At 36.1% G+C, this 17572-nt stretch overlaps 1 protein-coding gene across 22 annotated transcripts in view; it reads right to left on the reverse strand.

Annotated features, from left to right (window-relative positions):
• The window catches only part of NRXN1 (neurexin 1), a 1133364-nt gene that overhangs the window by 20520 nt on the left and 1095272 nt on the right, over positions 1–17572 (reverse strand). For 13 of the 22 annotated variants that reach the window (XM_025353853.1, XM_025353848.1, XM_025353841.1 and 10 more), the window contains one exon: positions 4601–4688. In XM_025353853.1, coding sequence (XP_025209638.1) covers positions 4601–4688 — 88 coding nt within the window. The remainder of the gene's footprint in view (positions 1–4600; positions 4689–17572) is intronic. The other 9 variants (XM_025353854.1, XM_025353851.1, XM_025353852.1 and 6 more) reach the window with 1 other exon arrangement.

Here is a 17572-nt window from a genome sequence, read left to right on the forward strand (position 1 = left end):
TCGCCAATATTTTGTATTCTGAATCCATTCTTTTGTATTCTGAAACTAATTATATCAATGCGAAGTTATCATCCTATGCTAACTGTGCAGGACAGTGTGGCTGAAACAAGTATAATTGAGTTCCATGTGTTCCCACCCAGGAGGTTGACCCTGATCTAGTTTTAACACGTACAGTTCCCATCAGGAGGCCTGAGTGGTTTCATCAGTGGCCCACCAATTTTCAGCCAGGAAAAGTAACAACATGTAAAAGGGAAAATAGCTTGGAATTTCTTTTGTATAACTGAACTGGGGGAAAAAGCCACCATTTGTGTTCTACTTCATGTCAGACATTGCAATAAATGCCTTCAATATATTAATTAATATAGAACTGAAGGCCGGGCGCGGTGGCTCAAGCCTGTAATCCCAGCACTTTGGGAGGCCGAGACGGGCGGATCACGAGGTCAGGAGATCGAGACCATCCTGGCTAACACGGTGAAACCCCATCTCTACTAAAAGTACAAAAAACTAGCCGGGCGAAGTGGCGGGCGCCTGTGGTCCCAGCTACTCGGGAGGCTGAGGCAGGAGAATGGCGTAAACCCGGGAGGCAGAGCTTGCAGTGAGCTGAGACCCGGCCACTGCACTCCAGCCTGGGCGACAGAGCCAGACTCAGTCTCAAAAAAAAAAAAAAAAAAAAAAAAGAACTGAAAGTATAAACTCTCTATTTTTGCTCCCAGAGCGTAGCGGAGCAGTGGGTATATAGTGACACTCAATAATTGATCAATGATGAAACTGACAACCCACCAAATACCAAATATATAACTTTCCTGTTCATTAAGAGTTCTGAGTGGAACCACAGGTAATTCCAATTTATCAAATATTTGATAAAAGGAAAAATGTACTAGTACTCAAGATGATGCTAGATTTTTCCTATTTCTTCCACTAACAGCTTTAGGAAGGTACCTAAATAAGGAACATAGCACATTTTCAGAGAGAAAGCCATTTTTTGAAGGTTGGGGAGGGTCAGAGTGATTAGAAAACTCATGAGTAAATGCTTAGGGAGAGTGAGGTACCCAGAAGATTTGGGCAACACACCTATAAAGGTAACGGTGCATCTTACAAAGATTTGCTTTCACTTGCCCAAGGACTAGCAAATGTGCATAGAAGATATGTCTGTATCAGAATATTTACCTCAATATGTTAGTTTTATAAAAAGCCACTATCCCAAAATACAGCCTAATATGCAAAATAATTTTTATTAAGATATTTCTAACATCTAATAGCAGCTACAATTATCCAATGTGTAATAACAGCAGCAGCTATAATTATTGTCTATTATTTTACATTTGCATTCAAGATGAATCGCAAGCAGGAAAAAGAGATTTAAGAAAACCAGTACATTAGGAAACAATGAGCTGCAGGAGGGGCAGCCTATGATGGAGCATTATTCAGATTTAGGATTCAAAACAAAAACAAACAGAAAAATGCAACCCCTATTCCAAGAAAAAAGTTGAAAAAATAGAAAAACATCATATAAACTAAGAATTTCATTAGAAGCTATCACATAAATAGAACCAATTTCTGCCAAAAGAGTCACCTCCATATGAAGCATGAAAGACAGACTTGAAAAAAAAGTAATAGGGAGTTGGACAGAAAAGGCTAATGTAGAAAGAGATTTAACATCAGAAATTGAAAGAGACATGATTCATGGCATACATTATCAAGACCAGGGGAGATAAGATCACAGGACAGGTTTATAGTGAATGATCCCATTATCACAGAATAATCTGAAGTTCTTGCTTTAACAGGAACTGATAAATTGAAAACTGAAGAGTGAGGAGGGACACGGAGGGACATATGGAAAGAGAGGAGAAAAAGTTAAAGGAGGCTTGGTGCAAGAGTGTTAAAGGAGCTGTCATTAGATGGAATCCGTAGCTGGTGTGTTTTTCATTTTGGGCAACAGACTTTGGTGCGGTAGAACAGAATTAAAATTGACAGAACAAGTCCATGCAGGCAGCAAGAAAAACAGGGTTCCTGCTTCCTGGAGTTTACCTTCTTGTGGGGAGATTCAAGCTATACATTAATGAATGAAAAACAAATAGATAAGTAAACATGATTCTTTCAGGTAGTGATACTGTGGTAAAGAAAACAAAGGCAGAAAGATTCCCTGGAGTATGGCAATTAATAAGCTGCTACTCACTTTCCATTGTGTTATGATATTTAACAAAGCAGACAAAATTTGGGTGAACAAGGAGAAGACTATGGCAAAAGGGTTACCTCATCCCCCTTTTCTCTCCTCTCCTCTATCTTCTTCCTCCACTATCTTGTTCTTAGGTCTAGTGTCACCAGAGCAAAAGGCAGTAAACTAGTCTATAAGGAATGGTTAATCAGACCTACAAGCAATGGCTCAAAGAACTGGATCATTCAGCTGAGCTCAAGAAGAAAAAGTGACAATTGTAAGTGCAATTAGTTACTGTGATTCACTAGGTACTCAAGGTAAGGATTCTGCAAGAAAGGTATGATAGCTTATACTTAGACAGTAAAAGACGGATTCAGCAAGACCTGTAATTACTAAGAACTTCAACAGTTTTCATCACTGTATTAATACTGTGTAAAATACTGAAAAAACAGACTAACCTCAAGAAAACAGTAATTGGGAAAACAAAATCAACTATACATAACACACACCCCAATATACAAAGACCAGACTTTGTTACATGGACAATTCATGCTAGAGGATCTCAGAGAAGAGCTAGAAAAAAGAATGTCCTCGTGTGAAAGATTAACACCAGGAAGGTTGGACATGTGAGCACAGAAGAAATGGGGAAGATAAATTTGAGGGTGGGAAAAGGCAGAGAGATGGGACTGATATAATGACAGAAAAGCAATAACAATGATTTTCTTTTTTGTTGTTGTTGTTGCTAACTAACAGAGAGATTAAGCATACCAATGAAAACAAAGGCAAGATTGTAGTAAAGGGGCCTGGGATAGTGCCATGATGTGACTATTATCTGTCACGACAACCAAGAGGGAATGATTGCAGAGGTCAATGAGCTGGGAGAATGGAATGGATGATCGTGAGAGAGCTGATCATTGTGAATGACAGATGTTTTTGGGGGCTGAGAATCCTGACTGGCACTGTGCAGCCTTGAGGAAAGAGGACCAGAGCATACCCAGCCTGGTCTCCCACGCCCTCTCCTGTTGCGAGGTGACTGCAGAGCTCTTCCCCCTCCCTGGCACTCAGCAGCTGCTCTCTAAGCGCTAGAGTCAGTAGTTACAATCAGTGGGGGAAGTGATCTTCAAATATTCAAAACGAGATGCACGATACACATCCCGATTTACTCTAAAGAGCAGATTTACTCTAAAAATTTACTCTAAAATGTATTCTTCACAAGAATGCAAATTCATTGCTTTCTTGTGACATGAAATTCTCCTGGGATTCCAGGTGACGTCAATAGACACCACTAGCAGACAGTGGCTAGTCCATATCCACCTCACTGATTTTGTTAATGCAAACAATATTATTATTATTATTATTATTATTATTACTATTTTGAGACAAAGTCTCACTCTGTCACCCAGACTGAAGTGCAGTGGCGTGATCTTGGCTGACTGCAACCTCTGCCTCCAAAATTCAAGTGATTCTCCTGCCTCAGCCTCCCGAGTAGCTGGGATTACAGGTGCACACCACCACCCCTGGCCAATTTTTGTATTTTTGGCAGACACGGGGTTTCGGTATGTTGGCCAGGCTGGTCTCGAACTCCTGACCTCAAGTGATCTGCCTGACAGGTTCGCAAAGTGCTGGGATTACAGGCGTGAGCCACTGTGGCCAGCAAAGAATATTATTGGATTTAAATACTGCTTTCCAAAAACAAAACAAAACAAAACTAATGGAAATGAGCCTAACACTTGAGATTATGAATATCTGGAGTCAAATCTAGGCTCTGCTTCATTTATTTTTCAGGGTCTACAGCCACCACTTAATGGTATAAGGGCTGTATGGTAATATTACTTATGTGTTAGTCACATCAGAAGATGCAAACATATCATAAAGAAGTAAAATGCTTCAGCTTGAATTTTAGGGAAACAAGGCAAGAATCAAATATTTCTCTATTAAATATATCAAGGACTCTACCTGCTGTTTGTTTTACTACTGCCATAATACTCTCACTTCCAAAATTGAGAAATATATCACTTAAGGTAATTTGCTGGCAGAGTGAGTGGTGGGGATTTTTTGTCAGCAGAAAGGTCAAATAATTTTGCACAATGTGCTGCAATTTTTTAGCTTTATAATTTTACTATGAGTGACCCAAGGGAAAGCTCATTATACTGTTCCACACAAAAATTATGTTGTGAGCTAATGGAAAGTGAACAGTAAGGTAGCAGCCTTGTGTGCTATACCCACTGCTTTTTCTGAAATACATAATCTTGGCGTGTTTTGTTTTTAATTTTTTTCAATAAATGTAGAAAAATTTATGTAAAAAGTAAGAGTCCTCATCTTACAATCAACCATTGTATAGGAGGGTAGCCTTCTAGACATGAATGTAAGGCCCTTCTAAGGAATATAACATGCAACAAAGATTCACAGTAAAGCCAAGGAAGTAAGAAAAAAAAGTCGACTAACCTAACCCACCTGAGCTCGGCTCACAGGGGTCAATGTCCTCATCATCACTGGGACACTCTGCTGAGGCCACAAGGATGTCATCTGTGGTCTGCAAAAGAAACACATTCAGTAGATTAATTTAAAGAGTCCTAACAGACTCTCTCATCTTTGTCTCATCGACAAGTGAAACGCAACTTGTTTATCAATAAACCAAATTCACCATTTCCCTTTCTAAAGACACAGAGTTTAAATTTTAGATCCTTCATAGAAGTAACTGCCTATTTGTGAAAACTTGATTACACCTTAGTTTACATGAGGACGTAGAAATGGTGACAGCCAACTTGTCGATACCTATCCACTCAAATGCAGATGGAAGCTGCACACAGTATCATACAGAGGTTTAAAACAACCTGGGAGAAACAGATGATTTGACATGTATTACAGCCTGGAGAGCTACAACGTATGCATCAGTGGGCTTTATGTAGTACTTGTGCTTGGCCTCCTAAAAGCAGAATAGCCATAACCTTTTACATTCACGACTACGTAGAGTTTGATGAATCTTTGAGATATAGCTTGTTATTGTAGGAAACACAGATTAAGTAGAGAATTAGATAGCTCTTTCATTGGTGCACAAAGGCAAGGAAATACAATCCATTTAAGACACTTTTCCATTTTCATTATGATTTCACACTTGAAGCTAATTTTTGTAATGTTCAGATAGCAGGTATTTCTTCCCCATCATCCCTTTCATCATTATAGTTTCATAATAAATGAAAAGTGCATTCAAAGTGGGGGAGGGGAAGAGGTGATAGTTTTCTCTGTGACATTCTAGTTGCTTCACTGCGCTTATAGCAAAAAAGATAACTATCACTGTAATAAAAAGCAGAGTGTGTAAATCCTAGCAGTTAGTCACATAATCAACACATTGATAAGCACGAAAGGTTGTTCTTTATTGCCGCTTACAAGCTGCAGTAAATTCAGCAGAGATACTGCATGGAATTTGTAAAGGCTTATATCAGAGTTGGCTGTGCTAAAGTAAAACAGAGATTCCAATGTATACAAATAAATAAAAATATCTCATTACATCTACTAAGGACTAAAGAGATCAGAATTGTTCAAACAATACTCAGAACTGCAACATTGATACAGTTCTCATTTAAAGGTGGAATTAAAATAATATAGAAAACAATAAAGGTCTTCAAAGAAAAAGCAGAAATACGATATGAGCACCTAATATTAAAGGAGCACCTAATATTGTCACAGATTAAAGTGTAACTAAATAATTTTTAGGAAAGTTGTGGCATTTTGAAAAATGGAGACAAGGGGTGATGCACTTTTATAGAAAGTATTAGGCTTAAAAATCTTTCAGGTGCAGGGTCTTTAAGAACAAAAATTTGTTCAGATGCAAATACTTTACAATATAACTTTAAATAAACAGAAACCTTTAAACAGCATTTTAGATGGTTTCCTGTTACTCTGCTCTTAATTCTGAGACAATTGGGAGAGTTTCTGGATTTATGCATTTTGTTGCTGCTATTTTAGAAAGTGAAGTTAAAAATACTGGTTTTCCAGGAAGTGTAAGTCTTTTTTTTTAATTGTTGAATTTATTGACAAAATTATTCATAATATTCTAACTTTTTATTCTTCAGTGTTTGTGGCATTTGCAGTGCTAACTCCCTTTTCATGCCTGATACTTGATAATTTGTGGGCTTTCTCTCTTTTTTTTTTTTTTTTTAATTATACTTTAAGTTCCGGGATACATGTGCAGAATATGCAGGTTTGTTATATAGGTATACATGTGCCATGGTGGTTTGCTGCACCCATCAACCCGTCATCTACATTAGGTATTTCTCCTAATGCTATCCCTCCCTTAGACCCCCACCCTCCGACAGGCCCCAGTATGTGATGTTCCCCTCCCTGTGTCCATGTGTTCTCATTGTTCAATTCCCACTTATGAGTGAGAATATGGAGTGTTTGGTTTTCTGTTTCTGTGTTAGTTTGCTGAGAATGATGGTTTCCAGCTTTATCCATGTCCCTGCAAGGGACATGAACCCATCCTTTTTATGGCTGCATAGTATTCCATGGTGTATATGTGCCACATTTTCTATATCCAGTCTGTCACTGATGGGCATTTGAGTTTGTTCCAAGTCTTTGCTATTGTGAATAGTGCTGCAATAAATATACATGTGCATGTGTCTTTATAGTAGAATGATTTATAATCCTTTGGGTATATACCCAGTAATAGGATTGCTGGATCAAATGGTATTTCTGGTTCTAGATCCTTGAGGAATCACCACACTGTCTTCCACAATGGTTGAACTAATTTACACTCCCACCAACAGTGTAAAACCATTCCTATTTCTACACAACCTCCAGCATCTGTTGCTTCCTGATTTTTTAATGATTGCCATTCTAAACGGCATGAAATGGTATCTCATTGTCATTTTGATTTGCATTTCTCTAATGACCAGTAATGATGAGTTTTTCTTTTTTTCATATGTTTGTTGGTCGCATAAATGTCTTCTTTTGAGAAGTGTCTGTTCATATCCTTCACCCACTTTTTGATGGGGTTGTTTATTTCTTGTAAATTTGTTTAAGTTCCTTGTAGATTCTGGATATTAGCCTTTTGTCAGATGGATGGATTGCAACAATTTCCTCCCATTCTGTAGGTTGCCTGTTCACTCTGATGATAGTTTCTTTTGCTGTGCAGAATCTCTTTAATTAGATCCCATTTGTCAATTTTGGCTTTTGTTGCCATTGCTTTTTGTGTTTTAGTCATCAAGTCTTTGCCCATGCCTGTGTCCTAAATGGTATTGCCTAGGTTTTCTTCTAGGGTTGTTTATGGTTTTAGGTCTTATGTTTAAGTCTTTAATCCATCTTGAGTAAATTTTTGTATAAGGTGTAAGGAAGGGGTTCAATTTCAGTTTTCTGCATATGGCTAGCCAGTTTTCCCAACACCATTTATTAAATAGGGAATCCTTTCCCCATTGCTTGTTTTTGTCAGGTTTGTTAAAGATCAGCTGGTATTCAAAGAATTAGAAAAAAACCATTTTAAATTTCATATGGAATCAAGGAAGAGTTCATATAGCCAAGCCAATCCTAAGCAAAAAGAACAAGGCTGGAGGCATCATGCTACCTGACTTCAAACTATATGACAAGGCTACAGTAAACAAAACAGCATGGTACTGATACCAAAACAGATATATAGACCAACAGAATACAACAGAGGCCTCAATGTAACTCTTAATGTCAGTGAAGATCATTAGCAATTGGCATGATAATCATGTAGGTATCTTTTTAAAGAAAAAGCTTTAAAAGCAAAGACCCATTCTCCTTTTGGCACAACTAAATCTTGCTGGGTAATATACAAACAGACTTGATAATGACAAGTTATTGAATTATGTAGTCTTGCCAGTCAATTGCTCCAATTCACTCCAGAGGAGATAATCAGCTTTTTTTTTTTTTTTCCCCCCCCGGGACCAACATCTAGTGGAAAGCTACTTTTATTCTCAATTTCAAATTAATTTCAAGGCTACAGATAATTTCTCATTTTCTTTGAGGAATGTTAAATATATTGATGAAATCAATATTGTGTTGTTGTTCCTATTGGTGTTTTATTCTCATTAGAGGTAGGAGGATGTAAATAAATTTTTTTCTTTTTTTTTTTTTTTAAAGACTGAGTCTCGCTCTGTCCCCCATGCTGGAGTGCAGTGGCGCGATGTCGGCTCACTGCAAGCTCCGCCTCCTGGGTTCACGCCATTCTCCTGCCTCAGCCTCCCGAGTAGCTGGGACTACAGGCACCCGCCACTGCGCCCGGCTAGTTTTTTTGTATTTTTTTAGTAGAGACGGGGTTTCACCGGGTTAGCCAGGATGGTCTCAATCTCTTGACCTCGTAAATAAATTCTTTAAGCCAATGGCTCTCACATTAGCAGTGATATTGCCACTTTTTCCTTCCTCCACCTGGAGGGACATTTGGTAATGTGTGGAAATATTTCAGGTTGTCACAGTTGGAATCATGAAGTCTGCTACTATAGTTTCCTATTTTTGACTGCTAAGTATTATTTTCTCTCCTCCTTCTCCTCCTTCTCCTCCTTTTCTTCCTCCTCCTTTTCCTCCTCCTCTTCTTACTCCTCCTCCTCTTCCTCCTCTTTCTCTTCCTTTTCCCCTTCCCCTTCCCCTTCTTCTTCCTCGTCGTCTTCTTCTACAAGCAAGGTCTCAACTCAGTCTCACTGTGTTGCCCAGGCATATCTAGAACTCTTGGCCTCAAGCAATACTCCTACCTCAGCCTCCAGGAGTGCTGGGATTACAGGAATGAGCTACCACAGAATGCCTGAATATTATGAAATACACATGACAGTTTGAAGACAACAAAGAATGATCTAACCTGAAATGTCAATAATGCCAAAGTTGAGAACCCCTGCTCAAAACATTTAAAAACAGTTCTGTGTCTTATTTTTCTCCTAAAAAGTGGACAGCATAATAGTATCTATTGTTACAAGGATTAAATTAGTACATGAAAAGTACGTAGAAGGAGACAGCACTGTAAATATTTATTAAAACTTTCAATATTATTATCAACATTTTCTTCAATATTTCATGAATGTAACACCAATTTAATGTTTTTTGCACTATATTTATAAATAATATAATTATAGATATTAAACTGAAACTTGTACATATGAATTATTCTTAACTTGAGGTCTCACGTTAAAATTTGTATCAAAATACAGTAGCTATATTGGTATTCTGTTGAACTAAGTACCATCTTTTACTGTCTAGGTTCAAACTCTGACCTTTTAGAAGCCAAACATCAAATATAAACTTAAAAAAACGCTTCTTAAAAAAATTCATGGGCTACAACTGTGTGACTCAGTGGGTAGTGTTTCACGCAGACTAAATTATTTAGGCAATACAAGTTAAGCTTTGTTTTAAAAGTTGACTTATTTTCTTTTGGAACAATTCTATACTAACCAGAAAGTGTGAGAATGTTCTCAGTGTTACCTTCTGCAAAACACAATTCCTAAAATAACAAAAGATGTCATACAATGGTACTTCCTATAGCCCTCTTATAGTAGAAAAAAATAACTACAAATGTGACTTTTTTGTAAAACTGTATTTTACTTTTTAATATAATTTCCCCGGTATAATGAAATACATTCTTGATTTTCATATATGTTTTTCCTCCAGAAATTAAAAACCAGCAACAATCTTGAGAATAAAAGATCTCAAATCAATAGATGGCTTGGCAAAAATCATCATCACAGTATGAAAAATCAGGAAGTGACTCAAGTGTGGGGGAAAAAATCAAATTTCACTTTAGAAGCTAAATTACCTGCACAATTTTCTAGCCAAAGCTGTGTAATTTTAATTCACTGTGTTTGGAGCTGCCTCTCTATGACTTGCTGTTGAGAGAGTGGTAGAAAGAAACTCAAATATGTCACATTAATCAATTCTATTCTTTAGTATTTTTCCTGATGTTTATAACCTTTTTGAGAAAAGAGACAACCTGCTGAAAAAGATAGAAGTATGATCAAGCAGAAGCATTAGCTTTACATAACAGTCCATTTAGATGAGTGTCTCTAACTGTGCATTTAACCACCCACAGGTGAAAGTGCTATGCTGATCTTCCTTAATTCAGACTGGTCTGTACATGCACATGGTAAGCATCTCTTCTTGTTTAAAATGTGCACTAAAATTTAGGCCTCTATACTTTTAAGAAGAAAATGATTTGAACAGAATTCAAGAAATAAAGGCTCTAAAACTTAATCCATCCTTTTTTATATTTGAACAGAAATATTTTATCAGGTTTGAGAAATACGTCATCAGGATGGGGGCAAAATAATGTTCTTAATGCTTGGTAAGAAGGTAGACCAATTGATTTAATACTCAGGGATATTAAAAAGAGGGAGCATTTGGTTGGCTGGAATTTAGAGAAACACAGATGGAGTTTTGTTATTTTTTCCTCACTTACAGGAAGCCTTTTATTTTTCAACATCATTAATGGTGGAATTTTCTGTATATGCATTTGCTGTCACTTTTAAAAGTATAGCCTAATTGAATATCTGTGTGGTAAAAATATACAAGGAAAGCATGAATAAATCCAGTATGTAATATTATATCCCTGCTAAGAATAGCATTCCAAGACTTTATTCCTTATGATAAACAGCTTTCCTGAAGACTAATATATTCCAATGAAGACACTTACAGAAAACTATACTATTAAGACAAATCTGTTTTGTAAGGAAAAGAGCAATTTCCAATTGTAAAATAGGATATTCATCGTCAGTATATGATGCCCACAAATGAACCCTTGATTTATTCTAAAATGTTAATTGAAACTTTATTTCTAAACAGCAATAATGTATCCTGCTATATATCTAAATATAATGCCAAAAAAATTGCCTCAAACAATGACATAAGCATTGTATAACATTATTTAGCCTAATACTTAACTGTTGTGACTGATATTTAGACTGAATTGATAGCAACAATTAATGGGTCGAGGACAGTGCTAGCTGAAATATGATATCTTTGGTTAACTGATGGGCACTTGTTCTTGCTGACACTTTTCTATACATAAAGCTGCTTTGGAAGACAGAGAGAGCTCTCAAATGTGGTTTTCATGACTGAATTTAACAGTTTCTCCAGAAAATATTCATCACTAGGTGGGGTTCCTTGAAAAAAGAAATTAACAGGATTCAGGATTAGTATCACAAATTCCCAAGTAAGGTCCAACCCATTGTACTGATAACCTGTGGAGCAAGAATTTTCTAGGAGGTAAGGGAAGTCATAATTCTCACCAGAAGGAAAACCTGCAGAAAATAAGCCACTTGTAATGTATATATAGGTATGATTACCAAATTGTAGTCTATTTGATTAAATCAAATCGGTAAAGAAATATATCAAATTGGTAATTTCAGTTAATCAACAATCCTATTAAGGTACAAGAGAAATTTAGAGGCTGCCTAGATCTTATTCTTGTCTCCACTGTCTCAATGAAGTTGCCTCGATTGACATCATAAAGATGTCAATTTCATGGCACACTATTTAATAAACATAAAAATAATAAACTGAGATCCAATATGTGGAGGATGAATTTTACCTCCAGCACTTGAATAACAAAGATAGTGAGGCCCAATTACTCAACAATGAATACAAAGCACCTCATCTATGCATAGCATTTTCTGATAGGCATAAAATATGCCCAGTACATATCAAGGTATAAATTGTGGTTCCGACATGCAAATAATTTATTGCTCCCTCTATGTTCTGAGGCAAATGAACAAATAACTCTTTAATACAAATAACAATGAAGTAAATTCAAATAGCTTATTTTCCTTGGAATGTAACAATGTTCCCATATCCATTACTTCATTTACAATTCACCAATAGCATCCTTATCTGGAATGCAGATGGAGGTACTATTATTCAGAGTGTTATAGTGAAGTGTCTGCTAAAAAAATACTCATCTGTACACTCACCTACCCAATTTGAATGTGTGAACATTGGCTTTCATGAATATGTAGGGCAAAGCTCAAATATCCCTGAAAACAGCCACTTTCACATTTCTTTAATGTTCTTTCCCAATTGATGCCCTAGGCTATTACAAAAAGTGACCATAAATCAGCTGTCTGCTTGGGAAAAAGGCAGACTTGAAAGCCATTCAATTTTCTTCAAATTTTTTTCAGCTGTTTAAAATGTATGCAATGGTTCCAGAACCATTAAAGTGGGTTTGACTATAAGAACTCTGCCATGGTAAAGAAATCACGTCTTACTCAATCTAACGTTCATTTTTATGTACATTTGATACTGGTTCTCCCAACAGGCAAAACTCAAAGGAAAATATAGGAATGTGGAAATAATGTCATAGAAATACACTTTAATTAAATTATGGGGAAAAGAATAAGACTGAATTTTTGAGTAATCAAAAAATAACATCATTTTAGCAATCTTATTAAAAATAGAAAACCTACAAATAAGAAACCTGCCATTAGGGAACTTGAAATTAAATTTATGTTTAAAAATACGCTTTTTACTATTTCTTCATGCTACTGATGACTTCTATGCTCATATTGCATTTCCATTTTTAGCCAAGGCAATATAGGAGGACTGGCAAAATAAATTAATATGAAGTTTAAACTTTCAGGAAGCCATGGAACAGCCTATTTTTCTGAATTCTCACTAATTAGAATTTGGGAATGTCAGACCTCCGAAGACTGCTGGTAATGGAGTAGAGGTACTGAGTGAGTGAGCGACTGTGTTTCCCATCTCTTTGTTTCGCTTTTGGACAAAGCACCTTCTGAAATAATTTTGGCCATTTCCAAATTAAGTAAATACTGAAAGATGTTTACAAATGTAAATTTAGGCTTCTAGCTGTATCAATATGAATATCTAGTCTTATGATGGATTAGTCACGCAGGTTGAAATGAAAAGTAGGGTTCTAGCTGTATCAACATGAATATCTAGTCCTATTAATGGATTGATGGACTAATAAATAGATTAATTAGTCACACAAGTTGAAATCAAAATCCTTTTTGGTAAAAGGCCAAAATAAAAACAGACTTCATGATTGTAAAATGCCCATGATGGATAATTTCGACTAGCGTGACTCCAAATCCAAGCTTTCATTGTTGTCATGTTAGGGAATGAAAACATGTTTCAGTTAAGCAGTCATATATCTTCTTGTACTGAGTCAGATCTTAAAGACCATTAATCTAAGTTCTTCATTTTACATGTTGGGAAACTGAAGCTAGAAAATTTTAATTGGCCACAGTTATACTGCTAGTTAACGGCAAATCTGTGAGATTATCTGACCCCCAGTAGATTGTTTTTCTATTATCCCAGATGACTTCTACCTATCCATTCATCTATCTATCCATCCATCCATCCATCCATCCATCCATCCATCCATCCATCCAAAACTATCTTGCTCTTTAATGAATTTGATGTGATTTACAAAGGTACGTGATAAAATAAACTTAAAATAAGTGAAAAGGATGCAAAGGTAGAGTACTGGATTTTAGATAAGTAACCATTAAAATCATCCTGAAGAAATACACACAGACAGGAGGTGCATATCCACAGCTTCTGCACCATTTGATATGGCAGCACATCACATAACACTAAAAGGGGAGCACAATGCTAGAGTTCAAATTTTAAAAATCCAATTACAGAAATTCAAATATTGACACAATTACAGTTATTTTGAAATGGAGTTAACCCAGAAAGTTTTTTATTTATTCGTGAAAATCTTTTCTTAAATTATTGTTTTAAAGCCCTTAAATACCATGCCCTCAGTCTCTGTACCCAAATGCATAACTAATTTTTCGGTGACAAAAAGAAAATGCAAATTATTGAATCTTTTTCTGTCTTTTTATCTCTTTGACTTAGAACACTGCAGGCTATGCTGGCTACCAAATTAACTCAATGAACTCCCTCCTCTCTTCTCATTAAGCCACTGATGAAAATCCTTCCAACTTCCAAGGTCTCTCTCTTATTAACTACTGTCTTCACAACATAAGTGCTAATGAGATATTCATCTTTGTTTCTCTCACACAACAATCATTAGAGTTCTGTCAGATTATTTCTTATTACATCGTAGGAATAAATACATGGAAGTGATCATTTATTAGCCATTTTGGTAGTTTCTCCAGAAACAATCTAAACATGTATTGATCAAGTCAGTCTTTTTGACACAATGACCTTAGAAGTGAAGGTTCAAGATCAAAGATGTAGAAGGAGCCACATTTACCTTTGGAAAAGCAGCCAGTTATAAAAAACATTTCTCTGCTACTGGGTAGTACTATGACCAATGTCACCTTGATAAGTTTTAACTTGGGGATATATGAGAACTTCCATCCCACACAATGCTTGGAGTATAGAACAGCAAGAAGTATGGATATGGCTGGAAATAATGATGACGCAGTTAACAGAAAGTGTATTTTCTGATTTTGATTTGATTCATGAGTTGAATACATGCAAGGATCAGGACTGCATGCCCCCAAATAAGCCAATATCTGAGTAGCATCTCTATGTTTGTATCTATCCAGTGGTGATTGAGAATAAACATTATCTGGCTGAGATATCACAATGTTATCTTGTTCGTGCGCTAGGAGGATCCAGTGTTTTCTAGTTCTAGTTCAACTGGAACTACAAGCTTCTATACTTGACTACTTCATTCCTTATGGTGCACATTGGCTCATTAATACATATTTAAGATGTTGTACTACTGAAACACCTTAGTTTAATTTATACTACGGTGACCAATAATGAAAAATAACTACTACTCCAGAATTCGAGTCTCAGTTCTAGTTTCCATGAGCAGTACACATCATCTTGGACTGGTTTCTGTGTTCTAAACATGACATATGAATATATATATACACACACACACACACACATTTAAATACATGTATTTATATATGTAATTATTTGTGTCTCACAGGATGTTAAGGGAGTCAAATTTGATATGTGTGAAGACATTTTGGAAAGTATAAAAGTGCCCACGATGCAGTGTTTATATAAATTATTATTATAGAAAGTACACTGACACAGGGAGGGGAACATCACACAACAAGACCTGTCAGGGTGCTGGGGACAAGGGGAGGGAGAGCATTAGGACAAATACCTAATTCATGCGAGGTTTAAAACCTAGATGACAGAATGATAGGTGCAGCAAACCACCATGGCATATCTACACCTATGTAACAAGCCTGCATATTCTGCATATGCATCCCAGAACTTAAGGTAAAATAAAAAAATTATAACTAATAATTTTTGGCCCTCACATGATGCTGCAAAGGAGAGCTCCGGATAGTGCTTGAAGAGTGCAACCAAATGTCCATTTACCTACATTTTATTTTAATGTCCTGAAATCCTCTTGTCCCTCAGTTGAATAGGATCTGTATCTCTCACTTACACTAGCCCCTCACATAGATGCTGTTCTTGGGCTGCTTCCTATTATGCCAGTATTTAGTTAATTTTGGCATTCCTTATTTAGGGCATATGTGTGGATCTCACTGGTAACCTACAAGGTAGGCAGCACCAATCTATGTGGGGCACTATGATTACCTTTTCTCCAATCCAGATCTCCTGGAGAGCTTAGTGCACAGACTCAGGGATACTTGAGTTCTCTCTAAATTCCAAGTTCTACTCATTAGATTGTGAGAACCTGATTTATTTTATCATTGCATCCAGAATTTACCACTCTATTATATCTACAGCATATAAATGTCAGATAAACAGGAAAAAACAGACCACTTAGCAAACAATGCTAATTAAAGTAGAGAAAGAGAGAGAGAGAGAGAGAGAGAGAGAAAGGGAGAGGGAGAGAGAAAGACTGATTCTCTAAGTGTAATTCGTGCATGACAATGCTCCTTACAATAGGAGTGGTTGTATTTGTAGTTATAATATGACATTGCCTATGGTTTGTATTCTACATGGATTAATAATACGCCTATCAACTCCTCTTAAGACAATGAGCAGTCTCTTCTTAGTGCATTAGAATAGTGGGAGTAATTGCCTTTCGAAATCATCTTGAAATCTAAAAGTATGAAGACTGCTTAGTGATATGTATTATTTTATTTCATATGCTCCTTTTGGGTAGAGTTTATGTTTTATGCCCCCAGGGCATCTATACAGGAATTCAGTAGAGTTGATTTAAAATGACATAATCACTCAAAAACCTGGCTTATATTCTTAAAGCATCTGCATGAATAAAGGGATTTTTTGAAAATAATTAGACTTGAAAAATAATCATTATGAAAGTACAATTTAGTTAAAAGTGAGGGATTCATCTTGACTTTAAAAATAGAAGAAATATTATACATGACACTTGAATTTACTAGAATCATCACATTTTAAATAATCTTATTCTTGATGGTCATCCCCTGTAAGCTGACTACATTTTTTGTTATGAGAAAGGTATGATTGTCACAATTGCTCATTCATACCAACTAATTAAATCTCAATATAAAAGTGAGCAAGTATAGATTATTTTCTAGGAATACAGTTCCTAAGAGTGGGAGATGAGAATTGTGGCAAAATAACACTTTTTCAAAGATTTTATCTGCCTTATAACATCTCTAGAAGTGACAATGAAACTTTCTAACTGGCTTCCACATTTTTTGCCCCATGGCTGGAAATGTATGGTAGAGAAATAGCAAAAAGTGACATTATCTTTAACTGAAAGAGAGAATGACTGAAGGTTAGAAGGAAGGCAAAGCTAAAAATGTCTTGCAATAAGTTGGTCTTCCTGCTTTTATGAAGCATTCCTGTCCTTTGAGAAAGCAGTAAGATAAAGCCTACTCTGTGGAAGGGACTGAGAAAAACATAGTTAACTATCATTTTGCTTTTTTTGTTTTTTTGTTTTTTTTTTTTTTTTAACCTATATAATATTCCTCAACTATCTCTATCTCTTACAAACTCTACTGTAATAGTCTTACATTATAAATGTTTTTACTTAGTTGCAAAAAAACCCAAAAAACAACAAAAAAAGATTCCTTTGTAATGTTTTCCTTCAAAATCTAACTACAGGATTAAAGTTTTATCTTTTTCCTGAAAGATGCCAGCCATAAGATTCACACCAAGAAATAGTGCAAGACAGAATGCACTAACCAAATGTGTATCTACTGATTCTTCCGTTCATTCATTCATTCACCCATTTGTACTCATTTGTTGAATAGTTTCATTTAATAAGGGTTACATAGGGAAGGAATAAAAATACACTATTCTGACTCAGAACATTTAGAATACTGTGGTGGAGCATGCAATCCAATTTCTTTTGGGTTTGGAGAGGGAATCTATCGTTTTATGAATTAATCTTTTACACATGTATTAAGTGTTCACACTGTATATTCAAGGTTGCATCCCCAGGGCCTGCCACACTACCTAGCATATAAGAGACAAATATCTGGCCAATGAGTCAGAAATGATTCCAGCCAGTATAATCAGAAAAATAGAAGTGATTTGATAGGAAAAATAAGTCCAACACTA

The sequence above is a fragment of the Theropithecus gelada genome, chromosome 13 (genome assembly GCF_003255815.1).
Source record: "Theropithecus gelada isolate Dixy chromosome 13, Tgel_1.0, whole genome shotgun sequence".
Lineage (NCBI taxonomy): Eukaryota > Metazoa > Chordata > Mammalia > Primates > Cercopithecidae > Theropithecus > Theropithecus gelada.